Genomic DNA, 20678 nt, shown 5'->3' with positions numbered 1-20678 from the left:
ACACACCATCCATCTCATTGAGGACTACTTCCTCTTTTACCAGGAACTTGAATGTCTATTACTGTTTATAGAAGTTCTCCTTCCATCCTTTCAATGTGTCCAAAGTATTGCAGCTTCCTTAAAATTCCTTTCTATCATCAATCCATTTGTCTGTCTTTCAGTATAGTATATAAACTTGTGGAAAAACAGTTGCATCCAGAATCCTCAACTTTGATAGATACATCCTTCCAGATTTTAGACAAGTCTCTGACTGTTGTTTTAGCCATTTTGGATAGACTACTCAATGCACACATACCACTAATCACACTTTTCATTAAATTCATTCACAAATAATACACTCACCACTTCCACTGACAGTTGATTTCACTCACCATGTGCTTAGAGAAAAATGTAAACCATACATCCTAGTTAACCTTCTACTCTTAATTATTAAGGATGTTCCCTTATTCTTTTCCTCTTACTATACACTGAAAGATTTCATCTGCTTTGATCTGGATTGCAGAGATTGGTCGATAGGCGAAGAAGAGGGGGGATATGATAGAAACATTTAAATTACTGAAAGGTTTTTATAGGATTGATGCAGGGGGAAATGTTTCAGCTGTGTGATAGTGATGGAAGAACAAGAGGTCATCCCTGGAAATTAAAGAAGAGTGTGGTTAACAAAGGTGTCAGAACAAGGTTTTTTGCCTGGAGGGTGGTGAATGAGTGGAATTCATTGCCTGACTTAGTTGTGAGCTCTTCATCTGTAAATGAATTCAAGAAGAGATATGACAGATATTGTTTTGCTAGTTTGGGTCTCCCGCGATGAGTCTACTGACTCCATGGAGATACCCGTAATAATAATAATAAAATTGCTTTACCAATTTATATGTTGCTATTATGTCATAACTTCCTCTGCTCTTTTTTCTCTTTGCTTCTTTGTCCTGTTTCTGTTGTTTTCTCATTGTCAGAAAACAAGGTTTGAGAGATTATGATGATGATTCTGAGAATAATATTTTTCTAATTTATATATTAATGGTATGTCCATAGCACATTTGGATGAATAATGCACCCTTCAACTAGTAAAGACATAACTTTGATTCTTATTGTGATGAGAAGGAATATTTATGTGGGCTTCTTCAACTAAAAATGAGTTAGCTGATGTATGGAGGTAGCAGGATTTTTTCCTCCCTGAAACTTGGATTTTTCATCCCACTTACAGGCAAATTAGCCAAACACATGTAAAAATAGACAAAAATGCTGTTAATGGATGGGTACAGGTATCACAAGACACACTTGTGATGGCACCCGGTGATGAGACCAAAATAAAGGTCAAGAATGGTTTGGGTAGTGGACCTTCCCATAATGCATAGTATTATACACTTCCAAAAGGGTGTATGCCTTGCATTGTGGGATACTAAGGCAATCAATGCGATGTCATTAGTCTTTATATACAAGTAGTCCAGTTATGACAATACTTCACATGCAAACTTTGTTTGCTTATACTTGGATAAATGATTAAACCAATAATATATTGGTTATTCGTAGTAGAGAGGTTTGGTATAGTGGTTGAGACAGTGAGTCTTCGGACTCCTTGGAGGCATCAGGAATAATAATAATAATAATAATAATAATTTCTTGGCTTCTTTAATTTATAGTATAGCCATGTGAAAAAACTTTCAACAACAACAACAACAAAAAAAAAAAAGATATATCACAGATGTTAATAAGGTTAATGTGAGAATCCCTCGAAAAGTCTTTGGCTCTATGAACATTTCCATATATTATTTTTGTAATAATGCAAATTTTAATTTAAATCATGTAGTGTATATGCCTAGCATATCATGTGATATACCACTCATGTTCACAAAATTTATGCTGTTGATATACATATTCTGATTGTTTATATTTCAAATTCAGTAACAAATATTAAATGAAATTGCCTTCCTAGAGGAGCTGTAGATGGACTATATGCAGAACTCACAGGAATGACAGCCATTGACTTTGTAAATGGTCAAAAGCGTAGAAGAATTGTTATAGCTACCTCATGGTTTTTCAGTTCCTTAGTGATTGCTATCTTCACACCAAGCATTGGAGTGATAATAGAACTATTGGGCTGTGTAGCATCTATTAATATTTTTGTATTTCCAGGTAAGCATTATTGTAATTAAAGATGAAGTATTATTTTTTCTCCAAGAATTTGATCATTTATTTACATTTGGTTCTTACTGTAACAAACTGCATTATTAGGTACTCGGTTCATATAATAAACTATTGAAAAAAAGCCTTTAACATAGTATCATTGCTATTCTATAAAAAATTCACTACAGCAACTGTTCACTACATCAAATTATGGGTTCATTCTAGTAAGACTTAATTGTACATGTTTGTCATGCCTCCAGAAGACCAGTTATGTATCAATACATATGTTGTAAAATATACTGATTTGTTCCAATAATAAAGAAACAAACTGCATTTTTATAATATTAAAAAGATTTGTAATTTGAGGATATCAAGATATTTTATATAACAGAGACAGAATGCATTTAATCACACCTAGTAGTGGATTTTTGAGCAGTTTTGATAATTTTAAGATGTATAAATACCTATATGTAAATGTTTCCATATTCCAATAATAATCTTTGATGTTCACAACCAGACATATATATTCAGCTGTATCTGTTGGGCTGAAAAACATCTTGTACATATTGACTAAAACAGAGGAGAATAGGAATATAATGTCTGTTATATATATCCCTGTTTCAATTCCTCTTCCACTCATACCTGCTTTCTTGTAGTACAAATAGTCAAAGCCGATAGTGCATAATAATAATAACTGCAATCTACATTTGTTATTCATTCGACTATTGATTAACAAGCAGCAAAGTCCTGTTATATGTATACAATAAATGCTGTAGTCGATTTTCACTATAGCAAACTCATAAGGGACACAGGAATAGTTTTGCAGTTGAAAAATTCACTATAGTGAATTTCTTTTAGGGTAATACAGTATCTATGGGACTTCAGTTTGAATTTTCAGTAGTTTGTTATGGCGATGTTTGATATAGTGAGCAGTGGCTATATATATATATATATATTTTTTTTTTTTTTTCAAAATTATATATATATATATATATATCGTTTTATGAAGAATTAAATGACTAGAACCGAGATTTAAGTAAAAAGGTTTTAATATAAACACACTACTAGTTTTGGCCTGTAACAGCCTTCTTCAGGTGACATTATAAAAGAAAAAACACTAAACATTGAGGGTTAAAAGACTATGAACAACACAGACGGTCTTTATACATAATTAGCATGAAAACGTTGTAGTTGTATTTGAAGCTGTTCTTTTGTTTGTTGCATTGTTGGGAGAGTGCATGTTTGCTGCATCACGTGAACGCCAGTACATGATTACAGCTGAATGACTATCTGGGAGGTTGTAGCTTAAGTTGTTATTTAGATGAACAGGATTAAAGATGATTTCTCTAGATTCCACAATTTTTCTCTCTATTTCGTCACTGCAACGGAAGATGTTAGTAGATTTTTCCCAGCAGACTTTGTGACTTTGATTATCATCATTAGGATTAGCTGAGAAAAGGATATGACTTGATAATGCACTCGCTCGCTGTCTCTTGTAAGTAATGTCTCTCATGTGTTCTTCCATATGAATTTTGACAGATTTGTCTGTCTGCCCGAAATAAGGAATATCGCAGTCACATAATATTTTATATACACCAGGGTATTTGAGTTGATGATGACAAGGTTTTGGGTGGCTAATTAAGGAACGGATCTTTGGAAGTGGAGTGAACAAGGTTCTGATATTGTATTTTCTTAGAACTTTTGCTAATTTGTGTGAAACAGTACTTATGTAAGGAATAGATATATTGCCTTTGAATCTATTTGTTTCTTCTGAGTGATGTCTAGGAGGATTAAGAAGGAATTTGTCAATGATTTTCTTGGAATATCCATTAACTGCTTACAGAAATAAACCATCTGAAAACTTCTTTCGAAGTTAATGGATATTCCAAGAAAATCATTGACAAATTCCTTCTTAATCCTCCTAGACATCACTCAGAAGAAACAAATAGATTCAAAGGCAATATATCTATTCCTTACATAAGTACTGTTTCACACAAATTAGCAAAAGTTCTAAGAAAATACAACATCAGAACCTTGTTCACTCCACTTCCAAAGATCCGTTCCTTAATTAGCCACCCAAAACCTTGTCATCATCAACTCAAATACCCTGGTAATTTTATAAACTTGGTTATTTTAACTCCTAATCCCAAGTATGCAAACAATTAAGTTTGCGCCTGAAACAAAGTTCAAGTCTAAAGATGTTACAACACCAGGGCAACTCATTGTAAAGGTGGGTAAAGCTGTGATTACTATTCTTAGTATTTTCCCATAATGTAAATCACATCTCACTAGAAGATGTATACTGCAATGCATTATGGGTGGGGTCACTACCCAGACCGGTTTCAACCTTTTTATCTCCTCCAGAGATTTTTATTAAAAATAAAAACACCTTGTTGCAACTTCTATAGGTAAAGGTGATAAGGCTCCATATTACTAAAACCTTGGTATTTAGGGTCTAGCTATTCGCTGAAGAGACCTCAAAAAAGGTTGAAACCGGTCTGGGTAGTGACTCCACCCATAATGCATTTCAGTATACATCTAGTGAGATGTGCTTTACATTATATGAAAATACTGAGAATAGTGATCAGAGCTTTATCCTTCAAGTCTAAAGATGTTACAACACTTTTATGCCCTGGTGTTGTAACATCTTTAGACTTGAACTTTGTTTCAGGTGCAAACTTAATTGTTTGCATACTTGGGATTAGGAGTTAAAATAACCAAGTTTATAAAATTACTTGGTTATCCTAATATACAATATCCCCAAGTTAAAAAATTTATTACATCTATATCTCCTCCAGAGATTTTTATTAAAAATAAAAACACCTTGTTGCAACTTCTATAGGTAAAGGTGATAAGGCTCCGTATTACTAAAACCTTGGTATTTAGGGTCTATCTACTCACTGAAGAGACCTCAAAAAAGGTTGAAACCAGTCTGGGTAGTGACCCCACCCATAATGCATTGCAGTATACATCTTCTAGTGAGATGTACTTTACATTATGGGAAAATACTAAGAATAGTGATCAGAGCTTTACCCACCTTTACAATGAGTTGCCCTGGTGTTGTAACATCTTTAGACTTGAACTTTGTTTCAGGCGCAAACTTAATTGTTTGCATACTTGGGATTAGGAGTTAAACTAACCAAGTTTATAAAATTACTTGGTTATCCTAATATATATATATACAGGGTGTTCGGGATAAATTTGACAGTTTCGTAAGGAAAAAGAAAATCTTCTTTGTATCTATTAAATTTAATGAATTGACAAAAAACATTACAGGCAGAGTTAATTACAATACTATCAACAAGATTTACTCAAAATAACCACCATTAGCATCGGATCACAGCTTCAATCCTGCTTCGGAACCTCGAACAAGCTGATGCTACAATCTCCCTGGGAAGGGCCGCAAAAACTGTTTTAATTTTATCCATTAACTGGGCTTTTGTATTACTGGAAGTGCGATTGGTGTCTTTTTCAACTGCGCCCTATACAAAATAATCCATGGGGTTAAGGTCTGGGGAGTTTGGAGGCCAAACATTTGGACTGGTGAAGTCGTAGAAATTTTCAGACAACCATTTTTGACTTTTCCCAGAGGTGTGGCAAGGGGCCGAATCCTGCTGCCATACATACGGCCTACCATTGGCTACCCTTGTTATCCAGGGCTTGACTACAGTTAGCAACTCCATGAACAAAGCCCGAATTCCAATGCCAGGGTTCTTCAACACCTGTTCCTGCAGATTTGCGAGGAATTCTGCTGTACGAACGCAATCAGATCGCCTGCTAGGGATCTTTCTTCTTGCTACATCCTCGTAGTCACCATTGCAAGTCTCTAGTTCATGCCTGATTGTTTTTACTGTATTCAGGGAGCATTGGGCAGCAGTCGTAATATCCTTATTTTGATGGCCGGCACGAATCATCATGATACAAGTTATTCTCTTCCATGATTCAGGTGGGTTCCAGCTATCCATCCTTTCTGACATCTTGTATATGAATGAAGAAGGGTCCAAACTTTTAAATGAAGAGAAGTGTGTGTTAATACATGTAACTTATGGAAAAATATAATTAATTATAAATATGTCAAATTTATCCCGAACACCCTGTATACGAGGTGGTATCAAAAAGTTTTGAGACTAGCTCTGTTTACGAGAAATTACTTTATTTATCTACGTTTATACACTATCACCTTCAAAATAGTCCCCTTGCATATCAATACAGCGTTCCCAGCATTCTTGCCACTTCTGGAATGTGTCCTGGAAGTCTTCTTTTCGAAGCATGTCAAGCATCTTCTGCGATTTGCACTGGATCTCCGCAATGGTGTCAAAACGGTGACCTTTGAGCTGGATCTTCATCTTTGGGAAGAGGACGAAGTCTGCAGGAGCCAAATCTGGTGAGTAGGGTGGGTGCAGAAGTGGATCATGTTGTTTCTGGCAAGAAACTCACATGTGAGGCGAGCTCAGTGACAGGGTGCATTGTTGGCATGGAGCATCCAGTTTTTCGCGCACCGCAGATCTGGTCACTTTTGCCGAATGTCTTCCCTCAGACACCTTAAAACCTGGCAGTATAACTCGCTATTAACGGTCTGGCCCCTGAGGATGAATTCTCGATGCACAATGCCGCAAATGTCGAAAAAGACGATGAGCATGCACTTGGTCGAGCTGCGGACCTGCCTCACCTTTTTTGGTCGTGGAGATGATGGGCTCTTCCACTGTGAAGACCGTTGCTTCGTCTCAGGGTCCTACCCATACACCCAAGTTTCGTCACCGGTAATAATCCTCGAATTTCATGTTTTTTCAAACGTGAATTTCACGTTTGCTTTGTTCTAACTTGGTCCATGATGAAATCGCAGATGTGGTAACGCAGGTGGTCAGAATAGCATCAGTTGCACATCTCCAGACGTACACAGGACGATGTCTTTTGGCACACTGACTTATGAAGGTAGGTGCTCCCTGTGACTGTGCGTGCAGCCTTGTGCTGCCATCTGTTGGCGTGTTACAAACCTAGTCTCGAAACCTTTTTGATATCACCTTGTATATATATATATATATATATATTGCTGTACATATTTACTTGGTAGATAATGTTATGAAAAAATTGGTTTGAATGCCTATAATACCGAGAATAAAAAGAATAAAGTTTAATGCTGAGATACTACTAGTTTCATTGAACAAAATTCAACTTCATCAGGTATCAAAGACAAAAGAATTATGTAAAATAACAGAGACATCATAAAATTACATCAACAGAACTAATATAAAAGACCGAAGTACAGTTTAAAACAGGAATGCATGCTGGAATTCCAATTAAAGTTGACTACATGCAAGAGTTGTGATGAAAGCGCCAGTATTGGACAGAGGTGATATCAATGTGTGCATCAGAAAGATTGTAGCTAAGGCTGTTGTTTATATGGGATGAATAAAGGGATATTTCTTTAGATTCGACTATCTTCCTTTCAAGCTCATCATAACACCTATGAATATTAGAAGTTTGCAGCCAGTCTACGAGGTGTTGAAGGCCTTCACCCGAGTTGATAGAGAAGAGAACGTGGCTTGAGAGAGAGTGCTGGTCCTAGTCCTATTATAGGATATGTCTCTTCTGTGTTCCTCAATACGTAAAAGGACAGATTTAGCCGTCTGACCATAATATGGTTCATCACATTCACGCAAGATCTTGTAGACTCTTGGATACTGGAGAGGAAGATGTTTTATTTTAGGTTTTATTATTAGTATAACCAAGTGGAAAAACTTTCAACAACTATCTATCTCTTCTAATATTCATAACACCTATGAATATTAGAAGTTTGTGGCCATGAGGTGTTGAAGGCCATGAGGTCTATGAGGTGTTGAAGGCCTTCATCCAAGTTAATAGAGAAGAGAACGTGGCTTGAGAGAGAGCGCTGACCCTGGTCCTATTGTAGGATTATGTCTCTTCTGTGTTCCTTGATACGTAAAAGGACAGATTTAGCCGTCTGACCATAATATGGTTTGCCACATTCACACAAGTTCTTGTAGACTCTTGGATACTGGAGAGGAAGAAGTTTTATTTTAGGTTTTTATTATTAGTATAACCAAGTGGAAAAACTATCACAACTATCTATCTCTAATCCAGAGTATTATAATAATAAGGTGTGACACCTTTTGGCAACTCGTATATGAAAATATGACTTCTGCATTACTTCACCCTTGGTATCACCTCTGGGTCTACCACTGATGAGACCTCAATAAAGGTCGAAACTGGTCTGGGTAGTGACCTTTCCCATAATGCATAGCATTATACATGTCCACAAGGAGATGTGCTTTGCATTATGGGATACTAAAGCAAGTGATGTGAAGTCATACCACCTTTACCACGAGTTTCCCAGTCCTGAAAATACTTCAGGTGCAAACTTTGTTTGCTTACACTTGGATAAAGGATTAAACCAAGTATATAATTTCTTGGTATCTTTAATTTGGAACTATAAAAACCTTAGTCCACTGGGCAAAATTAATTTGCTCACATAACACTGCACTCAACATATAACTCACTTACACCTAAATAAAAAACATCTTTTTGGCCAATGGCTACACCTTCCACCAAATGAAAAGAATTTTACACCATGTTAAGGCCTCCATAGCACAATTGGAAGAACGCTGGTATGTTGCACTGTTCAATTGGAAAAGACCTAAGTTCGATTCTCATCATGACGAGAGAAATCTTAACATAGGTTTTTTCAATTGAAGGTGAGTTTAGCTGATCTCATATGGAGATAGCAGGGGGTTTTCCTCTCAGAAACTCAAGTTTTTCATCCCACATACAGATAAATTGGCCTTCAGAACGCATGTAATTTACAGACAAAAATACTAGTGGTGGTAGTGAGGGGGGGAAGTAGATGGCATTGGTGTATCTGATGATGGTAGTGGCAGTTCGGTGTCGTTGGTAGATTAAGTGTGGACATGGAGAGTTGTAGAGTAGGTGCCCTCCCTCGATGAGTCTTTGGACTCCTTGGAGGTGTCATGTACTAATAATAATAATAGCAATAATAATGTACCCACACCCTTATCCCACTTCCAGACATAGATTACAGCAAATCCATCACCATCTCCTAGATTCATGGCTTCTCAGAAAAGGTGGCCAAGATCTTAAAAAAGCACCTCTTGTGACCACTTATAAACTGCACAAAATCTAGCAAGCTTCCACTATTATGGCCACTCAGGATTAGCAGACCATGTTCTGGATACCTGACACAGGATCCGTTGGAAAAAAGCCATCTTATGCCACTGAAGCAAATTTAAATTTGAGAGGTTTTTCCTCGAATCTGCTGCAGCTCTTACCAACTATCCCAACCTAAACAAATACAGTTGTATCAAACTGCTTTTCATATGGGAAACCCTCGTCAGCAGACAATCAGCCCAAAAGCCAAGAACAACCAACCAAAGCCAATAGGTGGTGTAATTACAGGACTTTAGGTCACCCTGTATCTCTCCTGTTCTATCTTAGTTACTGAAGTGTGCCTGTATGCACATGTTTAATACTAGTATATTAATCCCCGAAGATGCTGATTTAACTTCAGTGAAATATAGGAAGTAATAATTAAATATTTTTAGTTAATTTCCTTAAACATGATGCTGGAGAATCAACATATAAGCCTTAACATCAGGATTACTAAATTATTTCATTATGAATTAGAATTCTTTGTGCACCATGTAAACTACATATGTAGTTCACTATTATTCACTTTAGAACAGTGGTTCCCAAACTGTGTGCCATGGCACCCTGGGGTGCTGCAAAATATTTTCCCTGAAATAACTGCACCAACTGTGCACTGCAACTGTTAGGTAGGTCTATGTTCTGACTTTGGGCACCATGGAAAAATCCTGATACACTAAGGGCGCCATGAATTTTGAATTAATACAAAAATATTAATTATGTTTACAGTAAAAGTTTATTGCAAAAAAATGGTTATCCTTGAAATACATGTACTGTATTAACGTGTGGAATGTGTAATATGTTCAGCATGGAAAGGAATTACTGGAGTAAACATTTTTTGCTGTGCATCAATAAATGTTGAACTTCACGCATTGTAAATGTTCGTAAGCATGGGGGTTCTATGTTCATAAAGTGAATTGGAGTTGCAGTTTATTTGTCCATGCAATGTTTATAAATATGAGTTGTTTGTATCTTGAGTTTGTAAGTAGTGATTTACCTGTACTTTTAATATGTTCTTGGGTCCTTGCTATTTAACTTATTTGTTAATAGTGCTTCATGTGGCTTGCCCAGGGATATTCAGGTGTTTGGTAATGTTGGGAAGAATTACAGGAAGTATTCCTGAGGTTAATTCCTCTCAGGAAGATTTGAATAGACTTTTTGCATGGACAAATGAATGAGGGTTATAGTTTTAACAGTGATAAGTGCAAGGTTGTGCACTCTGGATGAACTGTGCTTCAGGGAGATGAGATTTAAGATCTGGGAGGTGACGGGTTGGCAGTGGACTAAAGTTTAGAGGACATATTGCAAGTGTTGCAAAGACCCTCATCTCATTGCTGCTATGTTAAAGGAGTACATTGACAAGTAGGGATAAGGGGGGTGGGTAGTGCCACTGGTCATGCCACACATGGACTACTGCACTCAGATTTATTATCCAGTTTTCATTGTGATGTGGGAAAATTGGGAAGGATCCAGAAATGGACTCTGGAATATTGGTTATGGAGAGAGGTTAAAATAACGTAAATTGCAGAACAGGTGGAAAAGAGGTGATGTGATTTAAGTTAGTGAAGAGATTTTATTAGATTAGTACAGAAGGAATTATAATAAGAGTAAAAGGTGAGAGAGAGAAACTAAGAGAGACCTTCCCTGGAAGTTGTATAAAGGTGTGGTGAAGGATGTAAGGAGTAGATTTTTTACACGGAGAACGGAACATATTAACAGAATGTGTTGTGAATGCTGGAAGTGTTAAGGATTTTAAAGTTCAATGTGATAAATATGTTGTTGGTTGAGTTAACCTCCTGCAATGAGTTTGCTGACTCCACAGAAATTAATATGATAATAATACCTCCTCCTTATATGTATGTTAGGCCTAGTGGCCTGTTACATTTGTATTAGGCATGGCCTATTATGATTTGAAACCACGACTGCCTCGAGGATAAAGGTGGTTAGTCCTATGCCTCCGGGTGTGTCCTATGTCTGTAGATGCATGTGTTCACAGGGCCAGTTTCCGTTCTGGGGGACGAAAAACAGGTGAAAAAAAAAATATGCCTCTGTATGAGACTGGCTAACTCACCTTTAGTCTAAAGTGACCAGATAAAGGTTCCTCACGTTTTGGACAGGAATTGAATCCAGGTCTTTCTGACCAAAGGGCTTTGTTACCAACTTGGCTACGGAGGCTCATGATAATAATACATATATCAAAATCTGGAAACAGCTTAATTCTGAAACTTTGAAATATATAGTGCTGAATCGATCATACAAACACCTATGTTTGGAGGCTGAATTTTTTTCACTTGGAGAATTTTTTTTTTTTTTCTGGAATGCAAATGGTTACAACAAAGCACAGGTAGAAAAATTTGTCACTCTTTCATCTTCCACCCCAAACATTGTGAAGTTATCATCTTAAGATATAAAGGTGCAGTTTCTTTGCTCTGTGTAGGCAACACAATGCAACAACAATATTTCAGAGATGGGACATCAAATGACTTACAAACTCATACATCTCCTGAGATCATGGAGATTTTTGTTTGAGGGACACTTCATCTTTGTTATAAATGTCCTGTGGTATATGAGATAAGATGTGGTTACATTATCCCATACTTGAGTCAGGCTGGCTGCTCATATGAAATATGTAATAATGAGAATCATAGTGATATTGCTAGTGATAGACTAGAAACATCAGGAGTCTCAAGCCATATTTTGTACATTCGTGATGGTTCTGTCCCATGTTTGGAACAGAACCATCATGCCTTCCTACAACAAGAAATATGAACATCCTTAACCACAACAAAGACTGCCACTGATGAGTCCTCAATACTTTTTTTGTAACCCAGCAGAAAAATTTTGTACAAGTTATCTCTGATCCAAAATATTTAATAATACGGTTATAAACTATTTTACTATGTGTATATAGAAAACATATGACTTCTGCATTGATTTAACCATGACATCATCCCAGGTTTAGTTCTCACAGATGAGATTTCAATATGTTGTCTGGGAGCTACCTTGGAGGGTTCCTTCAGGTTTTCGGACAAAACATCAGGATTGCATATGCTGGTTGGTTTGTCTGGTGCTATGCAGAGCTGATGTCTGGTATGTGGCTGCACAGAGTTAATGTTTGGCACAGCATTTCAGAAAGAGTTAAGAGATTTGTATGAGTTATACGAGAGAGTGACTTTTTTTATGTCATTCATGAGTTTTTGGAACCCTTAGGATATTGAACAGATGTAAATCCTCAATAAAGGAGGTAGAAACCTGTCTGTGTGGAATGATCCTTCCCGTAATGTTTTTGCATTTTGGGATAGAGACAATTGATGTGAAGTCAACAGCCTCTATATACATGGTCTAGTTGTGAAGACACCTCACATGCAAACTTTGTTTCCTTATACTTAGATAAAGGATTAAAACAAGAATATATGAAGTGTAAGAATCACAAGCATCTATGCCATAGCACATAGATGCTTGTGATTGTCTTATTAATTCTGTGTGGAAAGGGCATCTGTGATCATATCACTTCTTCTAGCAGATACTATCTCAAAACTTTATGAGGTACATGAGTGACCATGCAGTGTCCAGTAAGAAACATCAAATGTGGAAAACAAAAGTGTGGCTCGAATACAATTCATGAATGCAAGTAGTACAGTATATATTGTTCATTATGCACTTGCATTTAAACATTGTATTTTTGCCTATTGTATTTACTTCTATGCATGTATACACAATTTGACCTGCATTGCAAGTAGCACACAATGCATGGCTGCATTCTCAACAATAGCTGGTCTATTTGCACTTCGATCTTATTTGAATATTTTTATAACATAAGGAGTGTTTGTATATAGTTTTTAGTTCCTGGGTATATAATAAGTATCCCTGAGAATAACAAATAGTAAGGTGTTGTCAAAATTGTAGGGATTATTTATTGAAGTACCTTGTGAATTTCATTTATGAACATCTCTTCCATTGAAAAATTGTGCTAATATTGATTTAATGTATTTTAAAATCTCTGAATATGACTGCTACCCATAACACATTTTATCTGATACCAACAATATATTGTGTGTATCAAGTTAAATGTAAGGTTAAAAGCTCTGAAGTTTTAAAAAAATAAATTGAAGTAAAAACCTATAGACACCAGCAAGATATGGACCATGATCTGAAGTCCGAGATCCTTTATTTGCTATCTACAGATTTTCAGTCTTGGATGGCAGATAGATATCAATGGAATTTAGGCATTCAGCTAATTAGTTCCAAAGTGAAGATGTTATTCCCTTAGCCTTCTAATTATGTATATTATAAAATGCATAAAATCTCTATCAGTATGCATTAAAAATTTTAGATATTTTATCAGTCTGCAGTTGAGACATTCCTACAGATTTCATGTCTAAGGAACTGCCATTAAAAGTCACTCTCAGAATTTGCACCTGATATGCTATGATGTCGTTCAGTGATGGCAAACCTTTTAGGCTCAGTGTGTCAAAAATTTGGAAAATGTCTAACTTGACTTTGCTGGCATGCACCCCCCCCCTCATCCAAACATATTTACATATTCATTTATTTAAAAAAAATACATATTATATTTTTTTAACCGTTATATTATAAGGCCATATCTGGACTATTGCACACAGATATGGTCACCCGGATTCCTTGGTGGTGAAGAAGTGGTGGAGAGGATCCAGAGGCAAGTGACAAAGATTGTGGCAGGTTTGTGGAATGCTTCCTATGAGAATAGATCGAAGGTCCATGGGCTCCAAAATCTAGCTGATAGACATAAGAGAGGAACGTGATAGAAACATATAAGTTATTAATAGGGTTTTATAGGATTGACACTGATGACTTTTTTTTCGTTACAGTGCAGTAGGTGAGTGAACGAGGAGTCACCCCTAGAAATTGTGTAAGAATGTGCTTGGCAGGTGGTGAATGGGTGGGATGCATTGCTAAAGGTGGTTGTGAATGAGTTTAAGGAGAGGTATTGTGTGGATAATGGCTAATGTGTCAATATAGGGTCTCCTGCAATGAGTCTTCTGACTCCATGGACACCCCTGATGTAATAATTTTTGGGGGTTTAGAAAACTTCAGCAAAGTCAGTGAACTAACTGCCAATGCTGACATGACAAAATGTAAACATTCTTGGAATATGGAATCTCAATGGCATTCCCTTTGGACTTACCTCTTACACTAGCTGGCATTTCTTTTTTCCACCTGTCTAATGCTACCAGTTAAAAGAACTTATACAGAAAGGAATTAAAACCATAGAAGACTGGAAAATTGGACCACTTTGTTTTCTTCTACTTAACATTATTGTTTTAAGTCTAGTTTTTAAGCATTATTGTGCTTTTTTAAACTTAGAAATGGTTTCCATGCTCAGCTCTAATCAATATTAATGATATTGCAGAAGCCGAAGTAAAACAATTACATACCTAAACCTGTGCAATTTTTTGTCCAGATAATACAGAGAAGTAAAAAGGGAACTTCTTCAACTATCAAGAACTTATACTGGAGATTTAGGGCTTCCAGTATTAAACTTCAACTACTTAAGCAATGCAGCCTCAAAAAAACCATAAAATACAAGGTGTTTCAAAAAAAAGTCCCGATTTGAAAATTGTATATCTCTGCAACCATGAACCACAAATGAATGCGACTTGTACCATGTGAACGGCCTTGGCCCAGAGTTTGATATGACGACTGTGAGATGCCACTACTAGAGCCCAAATAGCAGCTAAGCTTAGTTAATGAGAAGATGGCATTTAGTCAACAGAAGGCGTTTTGTAACTGTACCACATTTTCATTATTAAATATAATTATTTGAAATCGGGTCATTCTTTTTGAAACACCCTGTATTACAGATCAATTACAGACTTTCTCAACCACCACTCTGCTAAAAAAAGACAACATGGTTATGAAAACCAGTAATGTGACATACAAAAGCTTTACATTCTATTATGGAATTTCTATTGTTCAGTCCATCAATTTTATATTTAGAAAGAAGCATTCTACCAGATACCACATTTGTGGCCAAGTATTACACCGGTGTTATACATTATTCATCAGAGGAATATAAAATTCTGTCTATTCTTATTATGAAAGGTTTTTCACAATGTTCAATCCTCTTTGCAAGGATGAGAGAACAATCCTTGGAAGTGAAGATCAACTCAAGATAGTTAGCTCAGAAAAGGCTAACCACCTGGCCAAGAAGATCATCTAGTTTTGGTTTGAATTAGTCTTTTGGTTGTTGTTCAGCTATATGAGACTGATCAAAAAGACTGCCTTTGGCTACATAATGATATAAAAGGGCTGAGGTCTTTTCTATGTATCTTGTACTATTCAGTCTCTCTCTCTTTCTCCTAATACTATCAAGCTCTCTTGCATCCCTATAATACTATAGACCTACAATGAACACTCCATTCACATTTTCATCTCATTGAAAGTGTTCTAAAAACCAGACCTAAGTAATGACCTCTCCCATAATGCCTAGCAATATACATGTTCCCAAAGGAAATGTGCAGTGCATTATAGAATACTGAAGCAACTGATATGAAGTAAACAGCCTCTCTCTCTTTCTATATATATATATACACACACACATACACACTTTACATGCAAATATATATAAAGATACTTTGCTTATTTTTGGATCAAAAGATTAAATTTAATAAGAGCATAATTTACTTTATTAGATGCCAGAGAACTGAAAAAGGGTTGCATGGAGTGAGAAATTTTAGGTTCTCTATTTCAGTTACATATACTTAATGATTAGTCACTCTTGAGTCTCCTGATACTGGCAGAGCAATGGTGTGGCTTCTTTGAACATCGCTGCTGACAAAGCACAATATATGTGTAAACATTTACTCAGCAAGTGATGGGCCTTTCCAAGAGGACATGACATATCACAGGTAATCTGGAAATGGTTACAGAAACATAATAGTGACTTTACATTAATAGGTTATTATTACTGCACTGGAATTTCCATGAAGTGCAAAGACTCATCATGAGAGACTCACACTATCTACCACACTGCTCTTAAATGCATTGACTGTTCAACCACTGACAAGAGACTCTGGCAATCCATGACACTATTTCACCAATCTCCAAGCAAAAAATTTAGTCCTTACACCCTTGCTAACCACACTTAATTTGAAGGGATGAATGACCTCCCTCTCTTGTTCTCTCCATTCAATTTAAGAGACTAGATTCCTATTTTATATATATATATATATATATATATATTTATTTTTTTGGTCATTCTCACAATGACTTGCCTCATGGGTGCTTACACACACTCACCTGCATCCCTCTTAATATCACTAGTTTTCCTGACTTGTCACTTTCAGTGACAGTGTTTTCTTAAGCCACCTAACTCTAAATCCATTTAAGTGCATTCCATTAGTATTATATATATAAATAAAGATTTTGACATATATGGTGTGTTCTATATATATATATATATATATACACTGCTTGGAAAGAAGTCAACAGACACCATAGTGCGAGGAAAAAACAGCCATGGCACCCACCTAATAAGATGTAGGACCTCCTTTCGCTGCAATACTGTAGCAATCCTCTGGGGCTTATTTTCCACTAGTGTGCGATAGTGATCAATGAAAATTTTGGACCATTCTTTCTGTAGGCATGTAATGAGGTCCCTTGTCCTCACCCAATGTTCAAGTTCATACTATTTTCAATAGGATTGCGAACGTGGCTCTGTGGAGGCCAGTCAAGTGTAGTAACCATGTCCACAAACCATGCAGTTAGAGCAGCAGCCTTATGACATGGTGCATTGTCTTGCTGAAAGAGACAATGGTTAGTTCTGAGATTGTTCAATGCTTCCTATTTTGAATGGTTAGATTCAAAGTTGTCCAGAAAGTTCAGATACCTCTTGAAGTTCAGTATTCCTGGCACCAAAAACAGGTTTGAGGCCAAATCAGGAAAAACAGGAACCATCACACCACCACCTCCGAACATCATAGTTGGGATTACACTCTGATAAGAGATGTTTAACAGGCATCTGCATCACCCACACCCATATATCTGCTCAGTAGAGGATGTAGTGTGATTCAGCACTCCATAATACAGCTTTCCAAGCTTCCATATCCCACAGTACATGCTCTTTGCACCACTGAAAATGAAACTGCATGTTAGTTTGGGTGATGTGGAGCTGGCATGTTGCAGTCCTACCATGGCAATCCATGTTGTGAACCTTGCTTCTGAAAGTTTTTGTGAAGATTCATGTTCCAGTCAATGCCAGAACTCCACATTCAATGTGTCAGCTGATGAATGGAGGTTTTTACATTTTTACATATTATCCCTTGCAGTGCCCTACGGTCAGATTTGGTGAGTGTGGTGGGTTGTCCACTGCAGGTAGCACTTGTAGTTGACTCCTGCACGTCCATCTTGGAATGGTATCATTGTTTGTTGACCTGGAATGACCCAATTTGTCAATAATTTGCCTATCTGTTTGACAAATTGTTGACATGCATCCTTTCACAATGCCTCTTTCAAACTCCGTTAGTTTCCTTCTCACAGCTATTTCACCTAGAGACAGTTGCACTGATTTGGGAGCATCATATTCCTCCAATTTATACCGTCACACCAAAAATTTTCCTAACAACTGCAACATGTGACTTGTTACATGGCATGATGCACCTTGTTCATGGGATATCCATCGACTTCTTTCCAAGCAGTGTATATTTCCTGTACATGTACAAATGATCTTGTTGCTTATTAATATTGGAGGTGTCACATAATAATAATATTTGAACTTTTTTGCAGGTGTTTGCCTTGTTGCCTCTGTTATCAGAAAGGATGTAGCAACCTGGAAATCTCGACTGCTGTTATTATTAGGCTGCACCATTACAAGTTTTGGGGCTTTCTGTTTTGGCACAGTCTTTGTGCAAGCAGTCATGCATGATATTGCAGGAGGTTCCAATGATCAAATTGAGTTGTGCTAGTACATCTTAAATTTTCTTCTTAGAACATTGCTTTCTAAGTTGTTCTTCAATCAGTGGAAGCCTCATCTTCTAAGCTATGTGATTATTCACTCATCAGTTAATTGTTTAACTGGATTTTTTTTATTGCTGATTTTTATCTATACACTTGTGAGAAGCACTGTCATCCATCATGTAATAAGTAATCATCAAATGTGTAATAAATTAAGTATGGAAATCTTTTTTCTATTTAATTTTTTACTGGCATATTTTACACAACACTTCACAAATTTCCTTATCTGGTAATCTGATCAACTTGATGAGATCTAAGTAATTAAACGTACAAGTTTGGTAGAAGCTAAAATCAGCGTAATTGTAAAATAATACTGCAATGGATATATTTTATTCATAAAATTTGTTCATTTGGCAGCAGTTTTGCTTGATTACTTTAGAAATGGTTCTGAAAATGATAATCATTTTGTATTTAAGAATTTTACATACACTCTCAGAAAATTTATAGCAAGTTTCGATTTTGTGTGTGGGGGGAAGCTTGCTACAGCTATCTCTTATCCAAAATATTTTCATAATATGTTAATACACTATTCTTCCTGCCTCCATTCGTATGGGAGACAAAATATACATAAATCATTTGATTAAAGAAATAGACATCTGATATATATATATATATATATATATATATATATATACCAATGTTTCTCATTGTTCATGCAACAGATGAAAAGCCAATAGGGAAAATGTAATTCTTTTATACCCAAAAGGGTTTAGGACTGGCAGGATCTCCTAAAAGAGTTAACTGCATTCCAGTGCTATTCTTTGCTGACATATCATGTCAGCAATACTCAGAAAAAAATTCTTTTTCTCCTTCTGGCTCTACAGCCTTGGCCTCCTAGATTTGTTGCTTCCAACTTTATTTCTCCAGTTTGGACATTGTGATATGATGTTGCTATTTTGACTAATGGTTGCATAGGTTTTCCTTTTGATCTTTTACCAAGAATTTTCCAGTTTATTATCTTCTTAAGAATACTGTCATTTTCTGTAAAAAAAAAAATATGTCCTACCAACTTGCTACTTTTTGAACTTGATTATACTAGATATTGTGAGTGCTTTATAAAGGTGATATAACCCATAGTTGTATCTGATCCTCCAGAGACCATTGTCATTTACTGGTCCAAATATTTTTCTAAGAATTTTCCTTTCAAAAGCTGAAATCAAATCCACCACTCTTGCTGTAATTATCCATGTTTCACACCCATAGGTAACAAATGGACAAAATATTGATTTGAATTCATAATAATGCTTCATGGTATGAACAACACCAAGAGAGAAAAAACACATTTATCATCATCATCATCATCAAATTCCTGCCATGTACCCTCAAGGGGTGTACAGGATATGACAGTACTACATGAAAAAATTACATCATTACTAACTTCCTATCTACAATTTTCCTCCAAATCAGTCTGTTACTTGTCAAGACTCCAACATTATCAGATCTTATATTTCTATCGTCTAAGGCACTTTGTACCGTATCAATCCACCTATATCTTGGTCTTCCTCTGGGTCGTTTTCCTGCCAACCTGGCAGAGAACACTTGTTTCGCTAATCTTTCCTCTCCCATTCTATTTAAGTGACCATACCACCTGAGATTAGCTCTGCTAATGCATTCCTGGATGCTGACAATGTCAAGTTCTTTCCTAATATCCTCATTTTTAATATGATATTGCCATTGATGCCATCTGTTCATGCCTCTAATCTTTCTCAGAACTCTCATATCTGCAGTCTCTAGTCTTTGGTCAAGTGTTTTACTTCTGACCCAGCTCTCAGATCCATAAGTTAAAACTGGTTTGAACACTGTCTTGTATACAGCTAATTTAGTGTTCCGACTAATTTATTAAAAACACATTTAGCTGGTTTTCTGCACATCATTAGAGAAAAATTATAACTGTGACAGGCACACAGCACTGAACTAAGTAACTGCAGAAGACAATTCAATTATAATTGAAAACAGAACTATCCTTACACAGTACTCTCTATGGGTCGGATAACCCTAATGTTAATTTAGAAAAGTCAGGTACGGGCACTCTTTTGGTTCCCATTAACTTCAATACCTCTTCATTTTTTTTTTTTTATCCTCCTAAAGAATCTTCAGTGCTTGCCTATAGCAGCACATCTCAAAGGTCTGCAGTTTTCTAATTATGGATTTTGTATATGTCCACATCTCGCATTCACATAATTCAATGTGGACCATACATAGGATTTTATTATTCTTATTTTAATTTGTTTATTTATTCCAGAAGTCTTAGTAATTTATTATTTAAAAATGCTTCTTTTGCCTTAGCTATCTATTATTGATTTTATTTCCATAAATGTTGTTTGTTATTCTATAATCATTACTCCTAAATAATTATAACTATATAAAACGTACAATTATATAAGATA

At 36.1% G+C, this 20678-nt stretch overlaps 1 protein-coding gene across 2 annotated transcripts in view; it reads left to right on the top strand.

The window, feature by feature from the left end:
• The window catches only part of LOC150103206 (sodium-coupled neutral amino acid transporter 7-like), a 176388-nt gene extending 157927 nt beyond the window's left edge, over nt 1-18461 (top strand). For both annotated transcript variants that reach the window (XM_090398256.1, XM_090398257.1), the window contains 2 exons: nt 1931-2130; nt 18064-18461. In XM_090398256.1, coding sequence (XP_090254382.1) covers nt 1931-2130; nt 18064-18242 — 379 coding nt within the window. In that variant the 3' untranslated portion in view covers nt 18243-18461. The remainder of the gene's footprint in view (nt 1-1930; nt 2131-18063) is intronic.
• Nucleotides 18462-20678: the final 2217 nt, after the last annotated feature.

Source organism: Typopeltis vanoorti, chromosome 9, assembly GCF_054136105.1.
Source record: "Typopeltis vanoorti isolate ZY-2024b chromosome 9, IOZ_Tvanoo_1.0, whole genome shotgun sequence".
NCBI classification, from domain to species: Eukaryota; Metazoa; Arthropoda; class Arachnida; order Uropygi; family Thelyphonidae; genus Typopeltis; species Typopeltis vanoorti.
This window is presented reverse-complemented; position numbering and strand designations above follow the sequence as displayed.